The 19,839-nt window shown below is 53.0% G+C and overlaps 9 protein-coding genes across 9 annotated transcripts; 5 read left to right on the top strand and 4 right to left on the bottom strand.

Annotated features, from left to right (window-relative positions):
• Window positions 1-1,186: 1,186 nt before the first annotated feature.
• PFLUO_LOCUS2350 (uncharacterized protein) lies at window positions 1,187-2,805 on the bottom strand (the record flags this gene model as incomplete). Its single annotated transcript, XM_073779481.1, has 7 exons — window positions 1,187-1,214; window positions 1,300-1,692; window positions 1,742-1,816; window positions 1,870-1,921; window positions 2,063-2,223; window positions 2,273-2,584; window positions 2,642-2,805. 7 exons carry the CDS (start codon window positions 2,803-2,805, stop codon window positions 1,187-1,189), a joined length of 1,185 nt encoding a protein of 394 aa, XP_073636431.1.
• A 673-nt stretch (window positions 2,806-3,478) lies between these two features.
• On the top strand, window positions 3,479-4,843 carry PFLUO_LOCUS2349 (uncharacterized protein; the record flags this gene model as incomplete). The annotated part of the gene is made up of 1 exon (XM_073779480.1): window positions 3,479-4,843. The coding sequence occupies one exon, from the start codon at window positions 3,479-3,481 to the stop codon at window positions 4,841-4,843; it is 1,365 nt and encodes a 454-aa protein (XP_073636430.1).
• Window positions 4,844-5,798: 955 nt separating this feature from the next.
• PFLUO_LOCUS2348 (Calmodulin-dependent protein kinase cmk2) lies at window positions 5,799-7,143 on the top strand (the record flags this gene model as incomplete). The annotated part of the gene is made up of 4 exons (XM_073779479.1): window positions 5,799-5,842; window positions 5,906-6,113; window positions 6,164-6,320; window positions 6,371-7,143. The coding sequence occupies 4 exons, from the start codon at window positions 5,799-5,801 to the stop codon at window positions 7,141-7,143; spliced, it is 1,182 nt and encodes a 393-aa protein (XP_073636429.1).
• A 221-nt stretch (window positions 7,144-7,364) lies between these two features.
• PFLUO_LOCUS2347 (uncharacterized protein) lies at window positions 7,365-8,117 on the top strand (the record flags this gene model as incomplete). The annotated part of the gene is made up of 4 exons (XM_073779477.1): window positions 7,365-7,391; window positions 7,455-7,466; window positions 7,566-7,716; window positions 7,783-8,117. The coding sequence occupies 4 exons, from the start codon at window positions 7,365-7,367 to the stop codon at window positions 8,115-8,117; spliced, it is 525 nt and encodes a 174-aa protein (XP_073636428.1).
• Window positions 8,118-8,738: 621 nt separating this feature from the next.
• PFLUO_LOCUS2346 (NADH ubiquinone oxidoreductase 49 kd subunit) lies at window positions 8,739-10,282 on the bottom strand (the record flags this gene model as incomplete). Its single annotated transcript, XM_073779476.1, has 3 exons — window positions 8,739-8,776; window positions 8,830-9,550; window positions 9,617-10,282. 3 exons carry the CDS (start codon window positions 10,280-10,282, stop codon window positions 8,739-8,741), a joined length of 1,425 nt encoding a protein of 474 aa, XP_073636427.1.
• A 354-nt stretch (window positions 10,283-10,636) lies between these two features.
• Window positions 10,637-11,875, top strand: PFLUO_LOCUS2345 (DNA-directed RNA polymerase core subunit rpc40; the record flags this gene model as incomplete). The annotated part of the gene is made up of 3 exons (XM_073779475.1): window positions 10,637-10,681; window positions 10,731-10,835; window positions 10,898-11,875. The coding sequence occupies 3 exons, from the start codon at window positions 10,637-10,639 to the stop codon at window positions 11,873-11,875; spliced, it is 1,128 nt and encodes a 375-aa protein (XP_073636426.1).
• Window positions 11,876-12,081: 206 nt separating this feature from the next.
• PFLUO_LOCUS2344 (NEDD8 activating enzyme) lies at window positions 12,082-13,609 on the bottom strand (the record flags this gene model as incomplete). The annotated part of the gene is made up of 6 exons (XM_073779474.1): window positions 12,082-12,833; window positions 12,887-13,183; window positions 13,236-13,315; window positions 13,373-13,378; window positions 13,429-13,530; window positions 13,581-13,609. 6 exons carry the CDS (start codon window positions 13,607-13,609, stop codon window positions 12,082-12,084), a joined length of 1,266 nt encoding a protein of 421 aa, XP_073636425.1.
• A 313-nt stretch (window positions 13,610-13,922) lies between these two features.
• PFLUO_LOCUS2343 (telomere binding protein) lies at window positions 13,923-17,189 on the top strand (the record flags this gene model as incomplete). Its single annotated transcript, XM_073779473.1, has 6 exons — window positions 13,923-14,772; window positions 14,827-15,177; window positions 15,226-15,312; window positions 15,363-15,894; window positions 15,945-16,664; window positions 16,718-17,189. The coding sequence occupies 6 exons, from the start codon at window positions 13,923-13,925 to the stop codon at window positions 17,187-17,189; spliced, it is 3,012 nt and encodes a 1,003-aa protein (XP_073636424.1).
• Window positions 17,190-17,345: 156 nt separating this feature from the next.
• Window positions 17,346-19,618, bottom strand: PFLUO_LOCUS2342 (Vacuolar protein-sorting-associated protein 33; the record flags this gene model as incomplete). Its single annotated transcript, XM_073779472.1, has 4 exons — window positions 17,346-18,833; window positions 18,888-19,099; window positions 19,312-19,507; window positions 19,559-19,618. 4 exons carry the CDS (start codon window positions 19,616-19,618, stop codon window positions 17,346-17,348), a joined length of 1,956 nt encoding a protein of 651 aa, XP_073636423.1.
• Between the last annotated feature and the right edge of the window lie 221 nt (window positions 19,619-19,839).

Below are 19,839 nucleotides of genomic sequence, written 5' to 3'. Positions count from 1 at the left end.
CCTGAAGAGGATATTCCCGCGAGTTGCGCCAAAGAAAAGGGATGGAACGGCGCACTAGCCGTTCCGCGCGAGCTGTTTCTTCTTTCCATACCAAATGTCACTCGAGCCCTTCACAGCCCTTTGTCGGCAATCGCCTCTGTTGAAACTGTTTCACAGAGTGACAGCTCAATGACCCTTCACACTCTCGGCATCCGCCCTATTGACGAGATTTCCGAACTTCGCAAGAGCTGTGAGCATATCTATCAACAGGAAAATATCTTGCTCCCATCTCCAGCGACCGGCGCAACGAAGACACTGTGCTCAACATCGTTCCCTACCTGGGAGCTCGAAGCAGTAATTGCTATTAACCCAAATTGCTGCCAGGAACTGGGATTTCACATACGCCACAATAGCAACATGTCTATCTGCACCACCATCACATTTTCTCTGCGAGATGAGACAATCAACTTGGACAAAGAAAGATCGACGTCGGACCCAGATATCCGCAATTGTCTCGAAAAAGGTCCCTTTACGCTGTTTTACAGGAAGGATAATGTCGAGCCTGGAGAAATCTTGGAGAAATTGCGTATCCGCATCATCTCCGACGCGGATGTCTTGGAGGTCTTTGCGAATGACCGGTTTGCTTTGGCAACGACAGTTTATTCTCCGGAATATTCTAGTCCTGTTCGTATATCGGCATTTTCTAATGGGGAATGTGGCAGTGTCCTTATCGAGGAGGTGAATATTTGGGATGGCTTGTCGACTAGTCGAACATAATTATTTGATTTCATGTCAGATCTGGTGTAGATAAAGAATTTCATTAGAATAACCATCGCCATTTATCGTTACTTTTTTCATAAGCCAGCTTCTGAAAGACGCTCTTCCAGTACTCCTTGCAACATCATCAAGGATGGGCTCTTCTGCAGAATTGTTTGTTCGGCATGTCCCGATATTCGGAGACATTGATAGAGTTGAGATGAGCAAAGCCCAGTCAGACAGGGAGCATTTGCTGCAGCCATGACGGCCACCGAAGTAATGAAAATACTATATCTCAAGGTCAGTACAGAGTTATTCCTTCAGTGGCAAACAAAAAAGAGTTGAGCGTACCTAACAAATAGAGTCCACCGGTTTACTTGGCAGTCATTGAATGCTGCCACAATACTCGGTGTCAGCATCACATAAGAGTCGAAAAATCTCCGGCAATGATCTAGAAGGAGGTCCGTGATGAGCCCATCCTGCATCACCTGATAAACAGCAGGCCAATATATCGAAAGCTTGCAGCAGTAGTACTGGACTCGGAGAAAGTTGGACAAAGCACACGTTGGGATACTGAGCAGCTCCAATGGCTGGGACACATCTCCTTTCTCAAAATGGTTGATGTCAGGTAGGTAGCGGTACCATTCTTCGAGCTGGTGTTCTAGCTCCAATGCAATGCCGGGGGCATAGACGTATTTGCCCGTAGGCGTTGCCTGAACAGCTGCGTTGCATCGATGCAGCATACGCCGCATGGCAATTTCGGCTAGGAAATAGGACCGTGTATTTTCCACACTTGTGTCAATAGATAGTGCACTATCTGGGGAAGCAATCGCCGCCACTCCGGGTGATGCGTTCTCTGGCGTAAACTGCCATGTCTGCTGGCATAGTGGCAGTGGGACATGTTCATCCAAGCACCAAATGTCGCTCTTGGCTACATCCAGCTGACCAGTAATTTCACTATGTTGAATGTCAGTGGTATTTCTAGTTGCAAATTTGGGTAACTTACTTCTCGAGCAACAATACACCCCAATACGCCCGCCTAGTCAGTTCAATGGCGTTTGGATCATCACCCTCCAAACCACTTAATTTTCCATATCAGCGTTATCCGTAGATAACCGAGCAGAGGGTACTTACCTTTTGATAATATTTTGAATCTTGGACGAAGCAATCAAGCAGTAGTCATGTGCTTGACAAGGTCTCAATAAGCAACAATAATACAAACTCATCAACATCAGGCATTGGACACTGCGGACACTGCATTCGGTGATTACAATTGGCAGTGAAGCGAGAGCCGTATCAAAGTATGGAGTATCTACACCTGACTCACCTCCCCCTACTACGTAGCCAACTGCGGCCACAAGAAGGGAAAGGCAAGATTCCGAAGAAGGATGCAATGCACCGGAGAGAACCCGAAAGTATTCCTGCGAAAAGCCCGACGGGAGAACGGGATACCAGATGTGAACCTGGGCCGAAAATGCAGCCAAGGCACTGATTTCGGTAATTAGTGGGGATCACTCGATGCATGTCCTCAACTTACCTCACGGCATGTCGGTGATGAACCATGAGCATCCGCGGGCCTCCACCCGCTTGGCCTTCGAGACCGGCAGCCCGTTCCCGCCGAATTAAAGCCTGCGCGAAATCCGCATCTAGTCCGAGCACATGCATAACAGACGAATTGCCGAGCAATTTGGAAGGCAAGTCAAAGGGCGAATCAAGATGGTTCGCCAGTGCATCATACTCATTTCGCGGATCTGTGGTACGGACATCCGGGGACACGGGCTGCGCCGGAAGCATCAAGCTGATGAGTTGATCGAGCCGTTTGTTCACGGCATTCAATTCCTCTTCGACCCTACCTCACCATGTCAGTACTATCTGCGGGTGCTACGCGGACAGAACAGTTGCATACCGACTCGGGGGCTCCACTACAGGCTCCTGGTAGACACAGGCTAGGCCGCGGGTTTGACAATAGTGGCACGCTGGTCTCTGCGAGTCGCACTTGGTTCTCCGCGCGCGACATGCATCGCAGGCCAGTGTCGTGCGTTTTCGCTTAGTCTGGGGGGTTTCTTCCATCATGGGTATGGTGTAGAAGCATGGACGGAGAGACTTGGTTTAAATCGCGGAGCAGGACTTTGCCTCCGCTCTCGAATGTGGGTCCGATTCCCCGCAATTGATCCTGTCGAGATGGGAAATCGACGGTACAGACTAAGGTAGACTAAGAACGTCGCCTATGGTGCATTTTTGGTCTAGCGGATATTTTACCCCAATTCTGAGCAATATGTGGAAATGCAAAATAAGCGTATTCACTACGAAATATACCAGGTAGTCAGGTCTGACAATGAAGAAAACGATGGTGTTCAGGCTAGCTATCATGTATCTATTGGGGCAGAAAGCGGAAAAACTGCGGGGATTTTGGGAAGAACGTGGAAATTGCACTGGACGCCTAGTTTCCATGACTGCTCAGGTGATCAGGATGCGGCAGATGGTCCTAGTAAGTTACTAGTGGGAATTTTCCCCTGACACCATAGATCCAGCGGATGGCGGGTAATGCTCCGAGAGACAGACGGAAGCATCGGTTCACTCCGCTTGTCTTGATCAATGATCTCTCAATCGATCATGGCCACGTCAATAAAAAGCGGTGCAACATGAGTCTATTAAAGAGGTCTAGGAACTCTCGTCCTAGAAGCTGCTTGTCACAGCCTATCTATTTCGTTCTCTTCGCTCGAAATCCTCAATCACCTCCAAAATGCCTATCGGAAGCGATCTGCTGGCCAGCATGGCTAAGAGAAAGGTTGCCCGCAGCGCTCGCGTGGCTAGCTGGGACCAGAAGGGCCTCAACGAAGACGCCTTTGTCGTCCTGCCCGGCGAGTCCATCGTGCTCGCCGACCTGGAAGGACCCGGCGCCATCACGCACCTCTGGTTTGTCCAAACCTGCCGCAAGATGTTGGGCCCGGGCCTGATCCCCTACTCCAAGTCTGGTGTCGCGATGATGGAAATCCACAATGCGCTCGGCCTGAGCTATGAAGTCAGTGACCCGGACTACTACCGCAAGGTGCTTATCAAGATGTACTGGGATGATTCCGAGACGCCCAACGTGATCGCCCCCATCGGCGACTTCTTCTGTTTGGGTCACTCCATGGCGGCCAATTTCCAGTCTCTTCCCTTCACGGTCTCGGTCAAGCCGTCCGAGGAGAAGAAGTTCGGCGGCGCGGCTGCGTTCAACTGCTACCTCACGATGCCATTCAACAAACGCGCACGCATCGAGATCGAGAACCAAAACGACGAGGCCTATTTCCAGTATTTCTACATCGACTACGAGCTCTACCCAGAGCCTCTGTCCGCGGATACTCTGTACTTCCACGCTCACTGGCACCGCATGAACCCAACCAACGGCTGGGCGCCCTCCCGCATCCAGACCAACAGCCTCGAGACGCAAGTGCCCAACCTCGATGGAAAGGACAACTACGTCGTCTTGGAGACCGAAGGCGCCGGCCAGTTCATTGGCTGCAACCAGTCCGTCGCACACTTCCAGGGCACCTGGTGGGGCGAAGGCGACGACATGATCTTCATCGACGACGACACCTGGCCGCCTAGCATGCACGGCACCGGCGGAGAGGACTATTTCACGCAGGGATGGGGCATGCAGAAGAATGCGTACCCGTTCTGCGGTACGATCATCCACGAAGAAGACGTCCCGAACTACCAGGTCAGCTATCGCTGGCACCTTACGGATCCCGTGCGCTTCAACAAGAAGATCAAGGTCACCCTCGAGTCTGGGCATGCGAACCACCTGCGCGATGACTGGAGTACGACCGCGTACTGGTACCAAACTCTTCCCGGCCCCAAGCTCGACATTCTGCCCGTGGAGAAACGCGTTCCGCGCAAGCCTCAGTTCCCGCCGTCGGACGATGTGCCGGAGCCAGAGGTGAGCAGCATGAGCGCGGAGAAGCAGGCGATGGTTCGGCAGCGGGATGAGCGAATGGAGGCATTTCTCAAGGACCGCAACGAGTGGCTGGCGCGGAGGGCGCAGGACTCTCAGGAGCGGGCGCGCAGTAATGTCGAGATTTGCAAGGATATCCGGCGGCGCTTCCTGCAGGGGTTGGGCAAGTAGGGCAAGCCATGCAAGAGGTTGAAATATAGATCTGACGGCGAACTAAACCGCAAAATCAACCAAATCCACTACCAAGTTATGATTATTACTGTACGCCTATATTATGATGCATTTTGACTCTCAGGGCCTAGATCTAAGGCCCCCTGTCAAATGTAGAGACCGTATCGAGTATCGTGGCGGTGCACGCTAAACCCTACGGCCCCTCATCGCGTATCGGGAGGAGCTCAGCTTGAACACTGTCTTTTCCCTCCTCTTCTTCTTCTTTTTCTTCTCTTTCCTCACTCAGTCATATTCTCTGCAATTCTTAGGTCGTCGCCATTAAACACGTAAGTCATCCACTACTTTTTCCTGGATCGGCGATCGGGTCCGTCCAGACTGCAGGGTGGGGGCAGCCAAGCCGAATCCAGCTCTTGCGACCGTTGGACGAACTAACACCAACACGCTGGACAGTCCTGCTCTTGCCAACCTGCCACTTCGTCTTCCAGCTTCTCGTCGCCTTCGCCTCCCTTTCCTCCCCTGGAATCGATTGACACCGTCCACCACTGTTTATCCCTGTTCTGTTCCCCGCGATCGCACCCCTCCATTCGACCCCGCGGGCTATCGTGCGCAGCCTGATCCCTACACGATGAGTTGTGAGTCGCCCAATCTATACTGCCACACCTTGCTTGCTTGCTTTTGTGTGTGCGACACCCAGGATATGGACCGTTAGGCCACGTTTCTCGCCGAGGGACTGGACTTCGGCCTCGTCCCAACCCCAGCCGCAACGAGTAGACTCCCCAACTCGGCGTCTGTGCTCTAATGGGCAATGTGCTGGACACATATGGGCGGCGCTCCGCTGGCACTCGAGCCCGTTCCTATCGTCCGCTCACACACACGCCGCTTGCCTTTTTCCTTTTCTTGATTTTCTTTCTTTTTCTTCGCGTTCATGCTAACTCGCAACCCTCCAGTCTCGAACATGTTTAACAAACTGTCCGGGCAGCCGGAGAGCTACGAGAGGAAGTAGGTCATTCCGTTCATTCTTGAAGACCATGTTTGCTGAGACGCGACCTTGGTTGTTTATAGGTCACAGTACAAGTTTGGCCGAACACTGGGCGCGGGAACTTACGGCATTGTTCGCGAGGCCGACTCCCCCTACGGCAAGGTTGCCGTCAAGATCATCCTGAAAAAAAATGTTCGCGGGAACGAGGGCATGGTTTACGATGAGCTGGAGATGCTGCAGCAACTCAACCATCCTCACATCGTCCACTTTGTCGACTGGTTTGAATCCAAGGTGAGCTCCGCGCCCCGTGCGATCAGGCCCCCCATCTGACAACCAGCCAGGATAAATTCTACATTGTCACCGACCTGGCCGTGGGCGGCGAGCTGTTTGACCGGATTTGCGACTATGGCAAGTTCACGGAGAAAGACGCCTCGCAGACGATTCGGCAGGTGTTTGAGGCTGTCAACTATCTCCACGAGCGCAACATTGTTCACCGAGGTTGGTCCTGCTCCCGCACGCCAAAGAAGTACTGACTGACGGCGCGATAGATCTGAAACCCGAAAACCTCCTGTATCAGACGCGCTCCGCCGACTCCCAATTAGTGCTGGCAGATTTCGGTATCGCCAAGACGTTGGAGACTCCGACCGAGGTGCTCACCAGTATGGCCGGTTCATTCGGATATGCGGCGCCCGAGGTCATGCTCAAGCGGGGCCACGGCAAAGCGGTCGATATCTGGTCACTCGGTGTCATTACCTACACGCTGCTGTGCGGCTACTCCCCCTTCCGTTCCGAGAACCTGACCGACCTGATCGAAGAATGCCGGGCGGGTCGCATCATCTTCCATGAGCGGTACTGGAAGGGCGTCTCGCAGGATGCCAAGAACTTCATCATAACCCTCCTCCAGCCCAATCCGAATGATCGTCCGACCTCGGAAGAGGTCCTCAAGCACTCCTGGCTCAAGGGCGAGTCGGCCAGCGACCGCGACCTGCTGCCGGAGATCCGCGCCTACATTGCCAAGGCGCGTCTCCGCCGCGGCATCGAGATTGTCAAGCTCGCCAACCGCATTGAGGCACTCAAGATGCACGAAGACGAGGCCGACGGGGACGATATCCCCAGCCCAGCGGACATGGCTGAGTCGGCTGGTGGTGTTGAGGCCGCTCCCGCTGACTCGAATGGTGAGGGCAAGAAGAAACGTAGTCTGGGCGACGTTGCCAAGGGGGCCATCTTCCGCGAAGTGGTGCTAGCCAAGGTGCGTGAGATGAAGGATAACGAGGAACTGGAGAAGGTGGAGCGCGAGGCCCGGGAGAAGGCGTCGCATTGAACAAACAATGTCTTTCTTTTTATTTTCATCTTCTGGTCATTTGTTTCTAATGGTTTGGCTGGTTTTCGTGGATATCCATTCATACATATCATCGTTATGGTTGCGTTAGTATAGTCCATCAATCACGTGGGATCGTCATTTCTTATCTGGCCCTCCATCTTCCTTCCTCCCTTCACTACATACATGTACACTTCAGCGGGCAGTGTAAATAAACCCCCACCATGTTCGCCACGAAGCGCCTGAGCAAGGTACGTACTATTCCGGTCAAAGAGTACGCTCTCGGAACTGACAAGTCCATTGCGGAAATACAGGAGCTCCTCAAGGTACCGATCTCTCACTTCCGGTTCCACTTCCTATCCTCCGACGCCTCCTCCATCCTCCCCCCCCACAATGAATCGAATCTCACCAGCCCTTTTCTCTAGCTGAAAGAACACGTCCCACCGGGAATCTCAGTCGCCAAATCCGACAACCTCGAAGAATGGCAAATGGACATCAAAGTCCTAGACGACAACCCGCTCTACCAGAACCAGACCTATCGATTGAAATTCACCTTTGGACGTAAATATCCTATCGGTAAGCACCCACCCTCACCCTGACGGCTCTTCTTTTCCTCACACTGTGTTTGCTTTTACTGGTTAGAACCCCCCGAAGTCCAATTCATAACAGTTGCCGCCCCTTCCACCTCCACCTCGCCCTCTGAACCAAACACCGACACCGACACCGAGCGCAACAACACACCCCACTCTATTCCCATGCACCCGCACATCTACAGCAACGGAATCATCTGCCTTGACCTCCTCAGCAGCGCGGGCTGGTCGCCCGTCCAGACGGTGGAGAGTGTGTGCATGAGTATCCAGAGCATGCTCACTGCGAACACGAAGAACGAGCGCCCACCGGGGGACGCGGAGTTTGTGAATTATAATCGCCGCCGTATTCGGGACATTCCCTTTGTTTATGAGGATGATAACGTATAAGCTGGGGGCGGTGGGCTGGTGTGTCGAGGCGGAGTGGTACCTTGTTACATGCTGTGGTACGCTTCGGGCGAGGAGGTGACATTGGTCCAAGCACGCATCAACCGGACACTCTTTTTGATTATTTTCTTGCCTGCATTGGCGTTCGTGCTGGCCTATTTATGGCCGATGAGGTGGATTTGGAGCATGGTGTTGATGGCGTTGCAGCGATTTCTCCTTATGTTTATTTAACCAGCAATGCAATGATCATCATCTTATAATGCTCGTGATTTCGCAGAATATTACCATATCCTGCTCAGATCTACATCCGCGCCTACCACTACAATCTATGGTTGGAAAGACATTTCTTCGAAGATTCAGTTCACTATACACATGGTTTATGGGAAGCGGGTAGGAAAAGACAATGAGGTGACAAAGGGAAAGGGAAAAGGGAAATAATAGCACAACGCCATGGGAAGGAAACATGGAGGAATGGTCCCCAAGTATGGGTACACCTGGGTTGGTCCAAGGGATTGTTTATTGGTCACATCGAGGACGGCGCGATTGACACCGGACTCGTGGGAAGGCGAGTTGAAAGCCTTCTTTGTTTTCGTCTTGTTTTATAGTTGTGGTGCAGGACCGTGCTTACCGGTCGACTTCACCGAACACCAAATCCATAGTACCTAAGAAGATATTAGCGATGAAAGATATACGATCGTCAAAGGTCAAGATTTACCGATAATGGCGACAGCATCAGCCAGCAAGTGGCCACGAGACACCTGGTCGAAGCCACCCAAGTGGGCGAAACCGGGCGCACGGATCTTGCAGCGGTAGGGCCGCTCGCTGCCGTCGCTGACCAGGAACACTCCCATCTCACCCTTGGGCGCCTCAATGGCCGAGTATGTCTCCCCAGGCGGGACAGAGTAACCCTTGGTGAAGAGCAGGAAGTGGTGGATCAGAGCCTCCATGTTCTCCTTCATGGCAGCACGGGGCGGCGGCGAGATCTTGTAGTCCTCGACGCGGACGGGACCGGCGGGCATCTTGTTCAGGCACTGGTGAATGATGCGCAGAGACTGGCGGAACTCCTCCATACGGCACAGGTATCGGTCGTAGCAGTCGCCGTTCACACCGACGGGAACGTCAAACTCCACCTGGTCATAGGCGTCGTACGGCTGCGACTTGCGGATATCCCAGGGAACACCAGAGCCACGGAGCATGACACCGGTGAAACTCATGCTCAGGGCATCCGCAACGGGGACAACACCCACACCCTGGGTTCTCGCCTTCCAGATACGGTTATCCGTGAGTAACTCCTCGGTCTCGTCAATACGATCACCGAATTGAGTGGCCCACTGGTAGATATCATCCAAAAGACCAAGGGGCAAGTCCTGCGAGACACCGCCAGGGCGGACGTAGGCAGCGTGGAGACGGGCACCGGAGACACGCTCGTAGAATTCCTAAAAAAAAAAAGACACAAACAAATCAGCCAATTGAGTTTACCGCGGAAAGCACGATTTACTCACCATGAGCTTCTCACGCTCCTCGAAACCCCACAGGAAAGGGGTCAGAGCACCAACGTCCATAGCGTGCGAGAGGACGGACATGAGGTGGTTCAATATACGAGTCATCTCGCCGAATAGCGTGCGAATCCACTTGGCACGCTCGGGGATCTCAACATTCAGCAGCTTCTCGACAGCCAGCGAGAAACACTGCTCGTTTGTCATCATGGAGACATAGTCCAGTCGGTCGAAGTAAGGCAGGGCCTGCATGTAGGTCTTGTACTCGATCAACTTCTCCGTGCCACGGTGCAGCAAACCGACGTGGGGATCGGAGCGAACGATTTCCTCGCCATTGAGTTCGAGAATCAGACGAAGCACACCGTGAGCAGCGGGATGCTGAGGACCGAAATTGACGGTGTAGTGACGGATCTTGCGGTCCAACCCCTCGGCCTCGGACTCCAGAGGAGCAGCTTCCGGGTCGTCGGGGGCCGCCTTGTTGGCGAGGGCCGTGAAGGTCGGGTCGGTCGGAATGAGTCTGGTGGCCTGGTAGCTGGTGACCTCTGCATGTCGGCGCGGGACGGAGGTGGCTAGCGAGCGCGAACGGGGGACTGATGTGTGTAGGATGGTGGAGGGGCGGAGGCAGAGCCTTTTGGGCGCATTGCCCGCCAGGCGAGTGAAGGAAGCAGCCATTGGAGGGCGGTGGGAGAGATATGAGAGGGAGTGACGAGGGAGGAAGGGCTGATCCTCAGTCCAGGCGCATGCAATGGGTGGGGATGGGCGCGGGATTGGGGAACGAACGACAACGATGAGGACGAAAGGCATTTCGGAAAGTCACGTGGTTGGACGAGCTGTCATCAGCCGGGCTGTGGTTGGCCAGTGTAGTTGTCTATAATGCACCTATGGAGCACTGGTGAGTATGGTGATAGGGTGCATTATAGCCCTCTGTTTCTGCCTCAGGTCTCCATAAAAATTAGCTGCGCCAGAAATTGTTCTTATCGTGAACAATCTCTCGTCTTCACTTCACTTTCACCCAAGTTGCCCACCATGGCGCCTCTTGTTCCCTCTCATGAGGAGCTGCAGCGTCGCCGAGTACGTCTGGCCTTTATTTTTTCCTTTCTACAAAGCTAACCTCTCCCAGATCATCGGCATCAACGCAGAAACCGTCACCAACATCCCCTCCACAGATTTCCCAGGCCACTGGCCCGGAGAGTCGCATGGCTGGGCAACTGATCAGTTCAAAAAAGTACGTACCATACATTGACGAGTCTGCAAAATGTTCGCGTTCTAATGGCTTGCGCGTTCCAGGATTTCCAAGTCGAGTTCCACAGCAATGACCAATTCGAAGCCTCGTTCTCTCTGATCGGACTCGACGCCGCAGTCGCCAACGCATTCCGTCGTATCCTGATGGCCGAGATCCCGACTCTGGCGATTGAGTACGTCTACGTGCACAACAACACCTCCGTCATCCAGGATGAAGTGCTCGCACAGCGACTGGGTCTGGTCCCGCTCAAGGGCTCTGTCGAAGGAATTAACTGGATGCATTGGTTCCGGAAGCCGTCAGAGGACGACGAGGGCGCGGAAGCCAACACTCCCAGCGATTTTAACACCGTCGTCCTGCGCCTGGAGGTCGAGTGTACCGTCAACCCGGATGCCGCCGCGGATGAGCAGGATCCCCGCAAGAGATACAACAACGCCCATGTCTACGCAAAGGATATTGTGTTCGTCCCCGTCGGTCGCCAGGAACAGTACTTCGTCGATGAGGGTGCCATCCAGTCCACCAATCCGGACATCCTGATCGCCAAGCTGCGCCCCGGCCAGAAAATTGAGATGGAGCTGCACTGTGTCAAGGGAATTGGGGCCGACCATGCCAAGTTCTCGCCCGTTGCGACAGCTACCTACCGTCTCCTGCCGGATATCCAGATCGAGCGCCCGATCATTGGCGAAGATGCTAAGAAGTTCGCCAACTGCTTTCCCAAGGGGGTCATCGGCCTCGAGTCTGTGACGAGTGAGGAAGCCGCGCGCCGTGGAAGCGGATACGAGGGACATGCGGGCGAGCAGAAGGCCGTTGTCAAAGATCCATTCAAGGACACCGTCAGCCGCGAATGTCTGCGCCACGAGGAATTCCAGGGCAAGGTCAAGCTGGGACGGGTGCGGGATCACTTCATCTTCAACGTGGAGAGTACCGGCCAGTTTGACAGCGATGTCCTGTTCCTGGAGTCGGTGAAGGTGCTGAAGCTCAAGTGTGCCCAGTGGAAGCGAGGTCTGACCGATCTCATGGCATAGAGGGTTGCCAGTATATCATGCATTGCCTTGGCGTTGGATTGCTCTTTTAGTCTGCTTTATTTGTGATGTACACTACCATCTTACGAAAAGTTCGGTCAACCCGGGTTGGATCTTTGATATAAAGGAGACAGCCATCTTTGGATTCTAAAGAATAAACCGGCCTACAGAATCGTTCATGTCATAATCGTAGGGTTCACTCTTGAGGGCTATTTGAAGTTCAACCTGTAGCGGAAGTCAATGGTGTAGGCCGGGTCGCTGACCGCAATCTCCTGTCCATCGGCCACCAAATCACGCAGCTTGAGTTGCAGATTCGGGCGGGTCTGCTCCTCCAGCTGAGGCGGGAAGCGCTGGTACAATGTCTTCTCCTCTGTCCGCATGCTCGGTTTCTTCAGCTGTGCCTCCGCCCTCTCTCCAAGGCTCTCAATGAAGTCTCCCAGTGTCACGTTCGGGTCCACCTCCATCTTGCGAGCAAGATTGCCGCACACAGGGCAATCAGACTTCTTTTCCGCCTGGAAGGTGTAGGTGTACACCCCTTCTTCGCCAGCGTACATCATGTAGTTGTCCAAGTACGGATTGCACGAGGCTGCGATTTTGAGCACCTCCGATGTCGTGGACGCCGCAATCACGGCATTGGTCGATGCAATGGCTGGGATGATGTTCTTCACCACACCTTGCGTCATCTGGAAAGTCACTCCGTGGATATGGAATTGCTCTCCTCGTTCCAGGGCAGCATTGTACACCCATGAAATGTGTTCCAGGTCGTCGCTGTCGAAAGGTTCATCTTTCCGCTTCTCCTGCCACGCAATCTGGTAAGCCCATTCGATGCAGTGCTGCGGTTGACGCGGAATAGTGGCAATGGTACATAATGGCACCGCCGGCCGAGGGGCATGCATATCGAGTTGACACTCGATGCATGACGAGAGAGTAGGTAGAATCACACGGGATTGGCCCTTGAAGCCTGCTTGGTGATCAGCACACATGGTCTCTTTGAAGGTATCATTCAGCGCGTACCTTCGGTTCCTCCATCTACCAGTGGCTTCAGGCTCTCTGGGTTCTCCATGTCCACCATTGCGATGAGGGTGGAATTAATCCAGCGTCGAGCTTCAATGCTGTCCAGACCGCAGATGATAATCTTGAACTGCATGTAGTAATCCTCATCCTTGTCTTGGATTTTGCCGACGTAGGGAGTGATCTTGACCCCCTTCACCCGCTTCTCTACGAAAGCTGCCGCAACCTCGGCTTTAGGCTTGCCGATATCAGCCTGCCGGAAGAGAAACTGTCGATTCAAGTTTGAGATGTCGATCGTGTCTGTCGCATGCTGTTAGAATCTGGAAAGCCATGGCTTGCGGGGGAAAAGTACCCATGTCGATAACATGAATGTCCTTGAAACCTGACAGTGCGAGGTTCTTCAGAATCTCACATCCCAATCCGCCCGCTCCGCTAGAGACTTGTCAGTATTCATGTCGACGCGGGGCAACAACATTGGCGGAGACAAACATCACCCTGGAATCGAGGTCAGCACAACTCGAGAGTTTCACAAGATATCGTCTTACAGAATCTTGGAGCTCTCCAAGGTAGCGATCGTTTCAGGGCCAAACTCCCAATCCTCATCGGTGAGCGGCCCGTTCTTGCTCAGGGCCTTGTAGAGATATGTCCTGCGGGATATGAGTTCATGATTAAAGATCGTTTGCACTAAATGTCTCACCATCGCGCTTGTGGATCTATGGTGCTCATTGTGAAGAGATCAAATGTCCACTATTCGAGTCTCTCTATCTAGTCGCGTACCACGTGTCAAAGACCTTATTGTCAGAGCTGGAGTTGCTCTGGTGACACAAGAATCGAGTTCTTAAGCCACAGTCTCTGCAATGGAAAATTCAGGATCAGTCTCGACCGTAAGAAGGATGTTGATGGAGGAAGAGCTGAAGTTGCCTTGTTCAGGCGTTTAACGGGGCATGTGATCACGTGGTTCACTCTCCCCCAGACAGTCGTGCCTCGTTTCTTCCACCATATCACTCCCACTCTCGCTCTTTCCGGTATTAACGAATCAATGGATGGTCTGTTGACTGCCGTCAATACTGTTAAGAGAGACGCAGTGACGCCCTTGGTGACCTCATCAGAGTCAGCTCATCGGCAGAGGTCTGTTCACACATCAGATTTATATTCTGATCATCATGATCTATCATCAGACGAGATCATAAACTTATTGCGGTCTAACCCAGACCGCGAACAGCTTCCCGCTATTTTGGCAGCCCTTGATCCATTCAACAAATCTTCCAAAGCAAAGGATGTCGATATCAGGATCCCCAATCCGACCACAGCCCAGATCCTTCAAGTTTTAGTCAGCGCTACGATACCTGACCACTGGGGATCGTTGGATGCAAAGGAGAGAAAGAGCAAAGACAGCAAAACTCGAGCAGCATTATTGAGATGTCTCAGCAGTGTGGCCGGTCTGGGGTCCATCGTGGCCCAGGTACGGTCTCTAACGGCCGCAGCTCGCGGCTCGGTCAAAGAAGCTCAAGGCTCGGGTAGTCAACTTGTCATTCAAGATATTCTTACCGTCCTTGCTGCCTTGTTGGAGCCTGAAGACTTCTTGTCTCGTCTATATGCAGACATTTCAGTCGTCTATGATCACAAGACCCGGCAGCAAGCGGCCTGGAGAGAGCTCGCCTCACTCGTTGCTGCGGGTCGAATTCTATCCACGGCAGCGGAGGCACTCACTCTCGTGGATGATTCGAAGCCCCTATCATCAATCTCCTGGGTTGGAAATGGCTCTCAATATGGATTGTGGCTTGGCGGCAATGTCTGTCATCTGGTCTCGAAGCTGAAACCCGAGGACGAAAATGCCTGGGGCTTTGCCGCTTTTCTCCTTGGTCGGGCATTAAGTCTTGGATACACAGGTAATTCATCGCAAACAACTTCATATCTAGTTTTCAACACTAACCCTCTATCAGACCAGTTGGTTAGGAAGATCTACTCGGGACTCTTGATCGAACCTTCTATCCCAGACCACTTTGGCATGCTTCTAGACCATCTCAGGCCGTCTGAGCAGCTTGTAGTTGTTGAAGCTATTTTCCGTGATGTACAAAAGAAACATTTCTCGGAAGAATTAGCGGGTACAATCACCCAGCCATTTACTCCAGATGAGATCGTCAACGGGGTAGCAGCCTTATGTGCGATCGTCATCGGCAATCGCCCGTTTTTGAAAAGTCAAGTATTGGACTGGCTCTCGAAAAGCCAAGGTGGTTCAATACAAACACTAGGGCTGCGACGGGCTCTCTTAGCTACTCTTGCTACCCAGGAGGGTGAGTATGACCACTACAGCAGGCAATCAGATACTAATGTCAAGCAAGATGCGCTCAGGTCTCTTCTCACACGCAGTCTGGAACAATTTGGTGATAAGTTCCACATCAAACATGTCCCGATCATAACACAGAATGGTTGGTTGAAATCCGTCATTTTGTTTTGCCTGCATACTGACAAACCCCAGCAAACGCTCAATTAATCCTTTTGGCTGCGGGTCATCTTCATCGCCAAACTCCAACCCAACTGAAGGAAATAGGGCGAACAGGGATCTTCCTTAATTCAGTCTCTAATCGTCTTGCGGCATCTTCAAACAGAGCACGATTCTTAGGCATGATTGTTGGAACAGGGATGTCTAGACTCATCGAAGAACCGGGCAAGGCGATGGAGTTTGACCTGGAAGAGATGAGAGGAGAAGAGGCGCATCGGTACTTGAACCTAATCACAGTCCATGATCAGGTAGGATCATTGGAGTCCATCAAGTCAATTCGTGACCTACGTCAACTCCCGCAACCGAAAGCTACCCGTTCCAAACGTGCGCCGCAGGCAAAGGGTCGCCCACAAACAGGCAAGATCGTGGCTATCGAGGAGATTGATGACAGTGATGAGGAAACAGATGAGGACGAAGACCTAGTCCCATATGAAAAACCCGACGCCGATGCCTCTGATTCGGATGAGGATCCTACTTTGGTCCAACGAAACAAGCCTACAGCGCCAGTGTGGGTAGTTTACAACTGTTCGAAAGCTATCACTAACTTGACTTTCCTAGGTACATCCGTGATCTCATCACCTACCTCCGAGATACTGAAAATATCGAGCGCTATCACCTCGCCATCGCTACTGCACCGTCCTTGATCCGCCGCAAAACGGGGTTTGGAACCGAACTCATCGAACAGACAGAGGAGTTGGCGCTCATTCTTGTTGGTCTGCAAAACGACAGCAATGCCCCACAGTTTCACGAGTGCCGTCTTCAAAGCATGATTGCATTGATCGTGTCCCAGCCACTAAAGATGGGCCGTTGGTTCACTGCCATCTACTTCGACGGCGATCTTTCTCAGGTGCAACGGTCTGCCATCCTCACGGCCCTGGGTTTGAGTGCTCGCGAGATAGCCGGCAACGGAGATGATGATGCTCGAATGCTGGGTCTGCCAGCTAAAGGGGATACATCATTCCCATCCAAGCGTCTGGCTCCTGCCCTTGAAGCAGTCTACTCGAGCACACCCACCGAGTCCCCTATCGCAACTCTCACAAGAGAAATGTCTCGGGCTTCCCTTCAACCGCTCGCCGCCGACGCAGCAGATGCCATCACGGGACCGAATGCGCTCAAAGTGCGCACCTTCTCGTCCCGCATGGAAGTGGAGAAGAAGCGCCAGGAGCGTGATGCGCAGCGCCAGAAGTCTATTGTCAAAGACCTACACAAGGTGCTGGCTGAAGGGTTCTTCTATCCCCTCCAAGGCCGGTTCGAGGTCATGATGCTACAAATTTCCTCGTTCGTTCAAACTCTTTCTAAAATCGGAATATCAACTAACGGCCATGCCATAGATCATCCGCTTCCTCATACAACCCCTTCTTCATCCCACATCTCCTCACCCTCTTCTTGCAAACCCTATCCCTCATCCTCACAACGGCAGGCCCCCACACACCCTTCCTGGCAGGTCTAACACAGGAAACGCTCCCCTTGCTCCTCTCACTACACTCAACAAACGCATCGAGTGAACCAACCGTCACGGCGGCGTTACTCTCGCTCTTCCTAGCCGTGATAGATCTGAACGTCGCATCCGGGTCGAACGGCGAGGAACGCCTGGTCACCGAGTACGCGACGCAGGTGATTGAGTTGCGCGAATGGGCTTCTCAGGTCTTTGATCGGATGCCGCCGGCTCCGAAATCTGATGCCAAGGATGATCCGCAGGAGCAGATGCGCACCCTCGCTGCTGGGGTTATGGTCCGGACGGGGGAGGTAATGGAGCGATATCAGGGACGGTTGATGGGTGTTAACGCAGGATTCAAGTACTGAGCTTGGACTTGCTGTCTGAGATTTTATGCAAGTCAAAGAATACAGAAAATAGATTTGTTCATGGAAAATGACAGCACACACAGTGGTGTATTTCCTTGATTGATTGAGGGTATTATGTCGTGTATGGTTCCTACCAAAACCATATATCTCCTGATCTTACTCCGCTGGGGCGAAGCTGTCCTTCTCAACAGCCGCCTCCATAATCCGATCCCCACTGATAATCCCCGTCGTGCAAATGACGATCTTGCGACGCGGAGCCTCCTGCGCAGCAATAAACCGCAACGCCGCAATCTCCGTGAATGTGATGCCGCCAAGGAAGAAAACATACACGGTCTTGGTGGCATGACTGCCGCTGAGAGTTTGTCTCGCCCGGACAGCCTTGTCGTCACCTTTCTGGACAACGCTAAAGGTGGACCCACGCGCGCTCTTGACCACGTCCTCGAAACCGAGCCAGCCCGGTGAGGCCGTGCTAGCAGCATTCATCGAAGCGGCAGGTGAGCCGCCCTTGATGAGAGAGAGCATGTAAGGTTTCTGTAGCACGCATTGAACCAGGCGCACGCTGAGTGGCGCGAAACCGCTGTACACATAGGAAATATCATTGGGGTCCTTTTCGCTAACTTCCTCGATCACCAGCCGTAGATTTTTCCGCAGGTACCCGTAATTGGTCTTGGTGCCTGCGTGGGCGCCGGAGGTCGTTGGTAGGAGCATGGTTGTCGCGGAAGAGCGCGGCTGGAGGAGCTCCATCTTTTCCAGTGCCCAGAAAGTGAGGAGATGTTGATGGCCGTAAGCCTGGATGACTTGTCGTTTGAAGTTCTCCAGGTCTCGTGGACGGAGGCCGCCGGACATGCATGACTCTAGGCACAGCAGCCGGAGTACATTCTTTATAGGGACATCGCGAGCAATGAGCTCTTCGATCGTCTCATGTTGATATGTCGGGTCTGCGCCGGCAGCATCGTTCTGCTGGACTTCCAGCAGCTTGCGGAAAGTCTCTGAGCGGGTAAGCCTCATGATTTCCTCGGCGAGGTTGGTGTGGATCCTCAAGCTCTGGTGCTCCAGCTGGTATGTCGGTAATCTATTCACGAACTCGCGAAGTTCTCCAGTTGTTTTTGCCGTGTGTCGGCTCTCGTACTCGGTTTCCAAGCGGCGGGCTACCTTGTTCAAAATATCTCCCACGATGGCGAAATTTGTGTCCCGCAGTTGGCTGAATAGCTGATCGGATGCATCAAGTTGGATCTTTCTTTTCAAGCCCGGTTTAGGCGGCTGTGGTGCCTTCGACGATTCCTGGGACTGCGGGGCTTGCCCGACAATACTTGTATCCACATCGGCTTGATTGTGTTTGATGCCGACATATTCATCAATGAGTCCTTCGTAGGTGAGTTGCGTGAGAAGTGGAGTCCCGAAGTCCACATCTCGGTCAATGATAATCAGGTTTTCTGTATCCGCGCTAGGCAGAAGTCCTCTCGAAGAGGGACCTGCCAACCCGGAGCTTTCCTCTGCGTCGAGCTCTTTCCTCATCCGCAATAACATATCTGCCAGCCGGCGTGCATTGTCGCCCTTGCCCACAATCCGAGGAAAATAGCCATGTCTTTGTTGGATTTCCATCAAAGCCTTGGCGGCCAAGAAGATGCAGCCCGGGTCTTTGTGCTGTGGGGTGGTTGATGTTAACTTTTTGAAGACCACGCGTCATGGCTCACTTACCAAGTACAGGTCGCTAAAAGCATCATTCAGCTCTAGGGACAAGACGTCTTGCTCCAATGGCATAAAATAGAGTGGAAATTCGGCGACATTGACATCCCCAGTGATGCCGGCCTCCTCCATGACGGCATTGCTGACGAGCGTCCTTCTGGGCGCAAAGAAGATGGAGAACTCATGTTCCACATTGCTGCTGTTCCGCAGTCGTTTGATTTGTTCTAGGTCGAGAATGTCAGCTCATACTGATGGCACTCCATCGAGACAGCAACAGGAAAGAAAGCCAATGAAATGAGCTCGTGAAACAAAAATAGTATCACAGAGGCCGATCTAGGGAGCCTGATACATTACGTCGAGTAGATAGTCCTTCGGCATAACGTATGGTGGTCCCATGAAACAAAAATAAGCTAGGCAGCAAGGAAATCAAACATACCGGCGACGATGCCCACATGCTGCGCCTTTTCGCCACGGACCAGGAATACAACGTGGCGTTGGGACGAGTCAATGTTGGCGTTTTCCAGCAGGAACACCCGGTCCACGCCGTACTCCTGCAGCACGGAGAACTTGATGAACAGCCCTACTGGACCGGCCAGATCCTGGCTGATAACGAGGTTCTTCTTGCCTCGAACCTGTCAGGGGGAGGTTAGCCAGGATTCCACAAGAGCAGCGACAATACTCACACCTTCCAGGAGGCCCAGCAGGTCACGCCGCGCCTTGTCCCTGACGTGGTCGGCGTCCATGGCGGGAGTAGTTCAAGACGGTTGTTGCTGTTGCTGCGTCGCTCTTTCCATATCCGGGTAGCCCAGAATGACTCAGCAGGGGGCGGTGTTGTCAGTAATGTGACTGTCACGCCCGCGCCACTCCCCGCCTGTGCCCCCCGTTACCGCCGTATGGCTGTTACGCCACTAAATGCGGCCGGCGGCCTATGTAACTCTCCTGAAGATAAATCACTCGTCTTCAA

Source organism: Penicillium psychrofluorescens (assembly GCF_964197705.1).
Source record: "Penicillium psychrofluorescens genome assembly, chromosome: 2".
Classification (NCBI taxonomy): domain Eukaryota; kingdom Fungi; phylum Ascomycota; class Eurotiomycetes; order Eurotiales; family Aspergillaceae; genus Penicillium; species Penicillium psychrofluorescens.
Note: the sequence above shows the minus strand (reverse complement) of the source record. Positions and strands in the feature narration are given on the sequence as shown.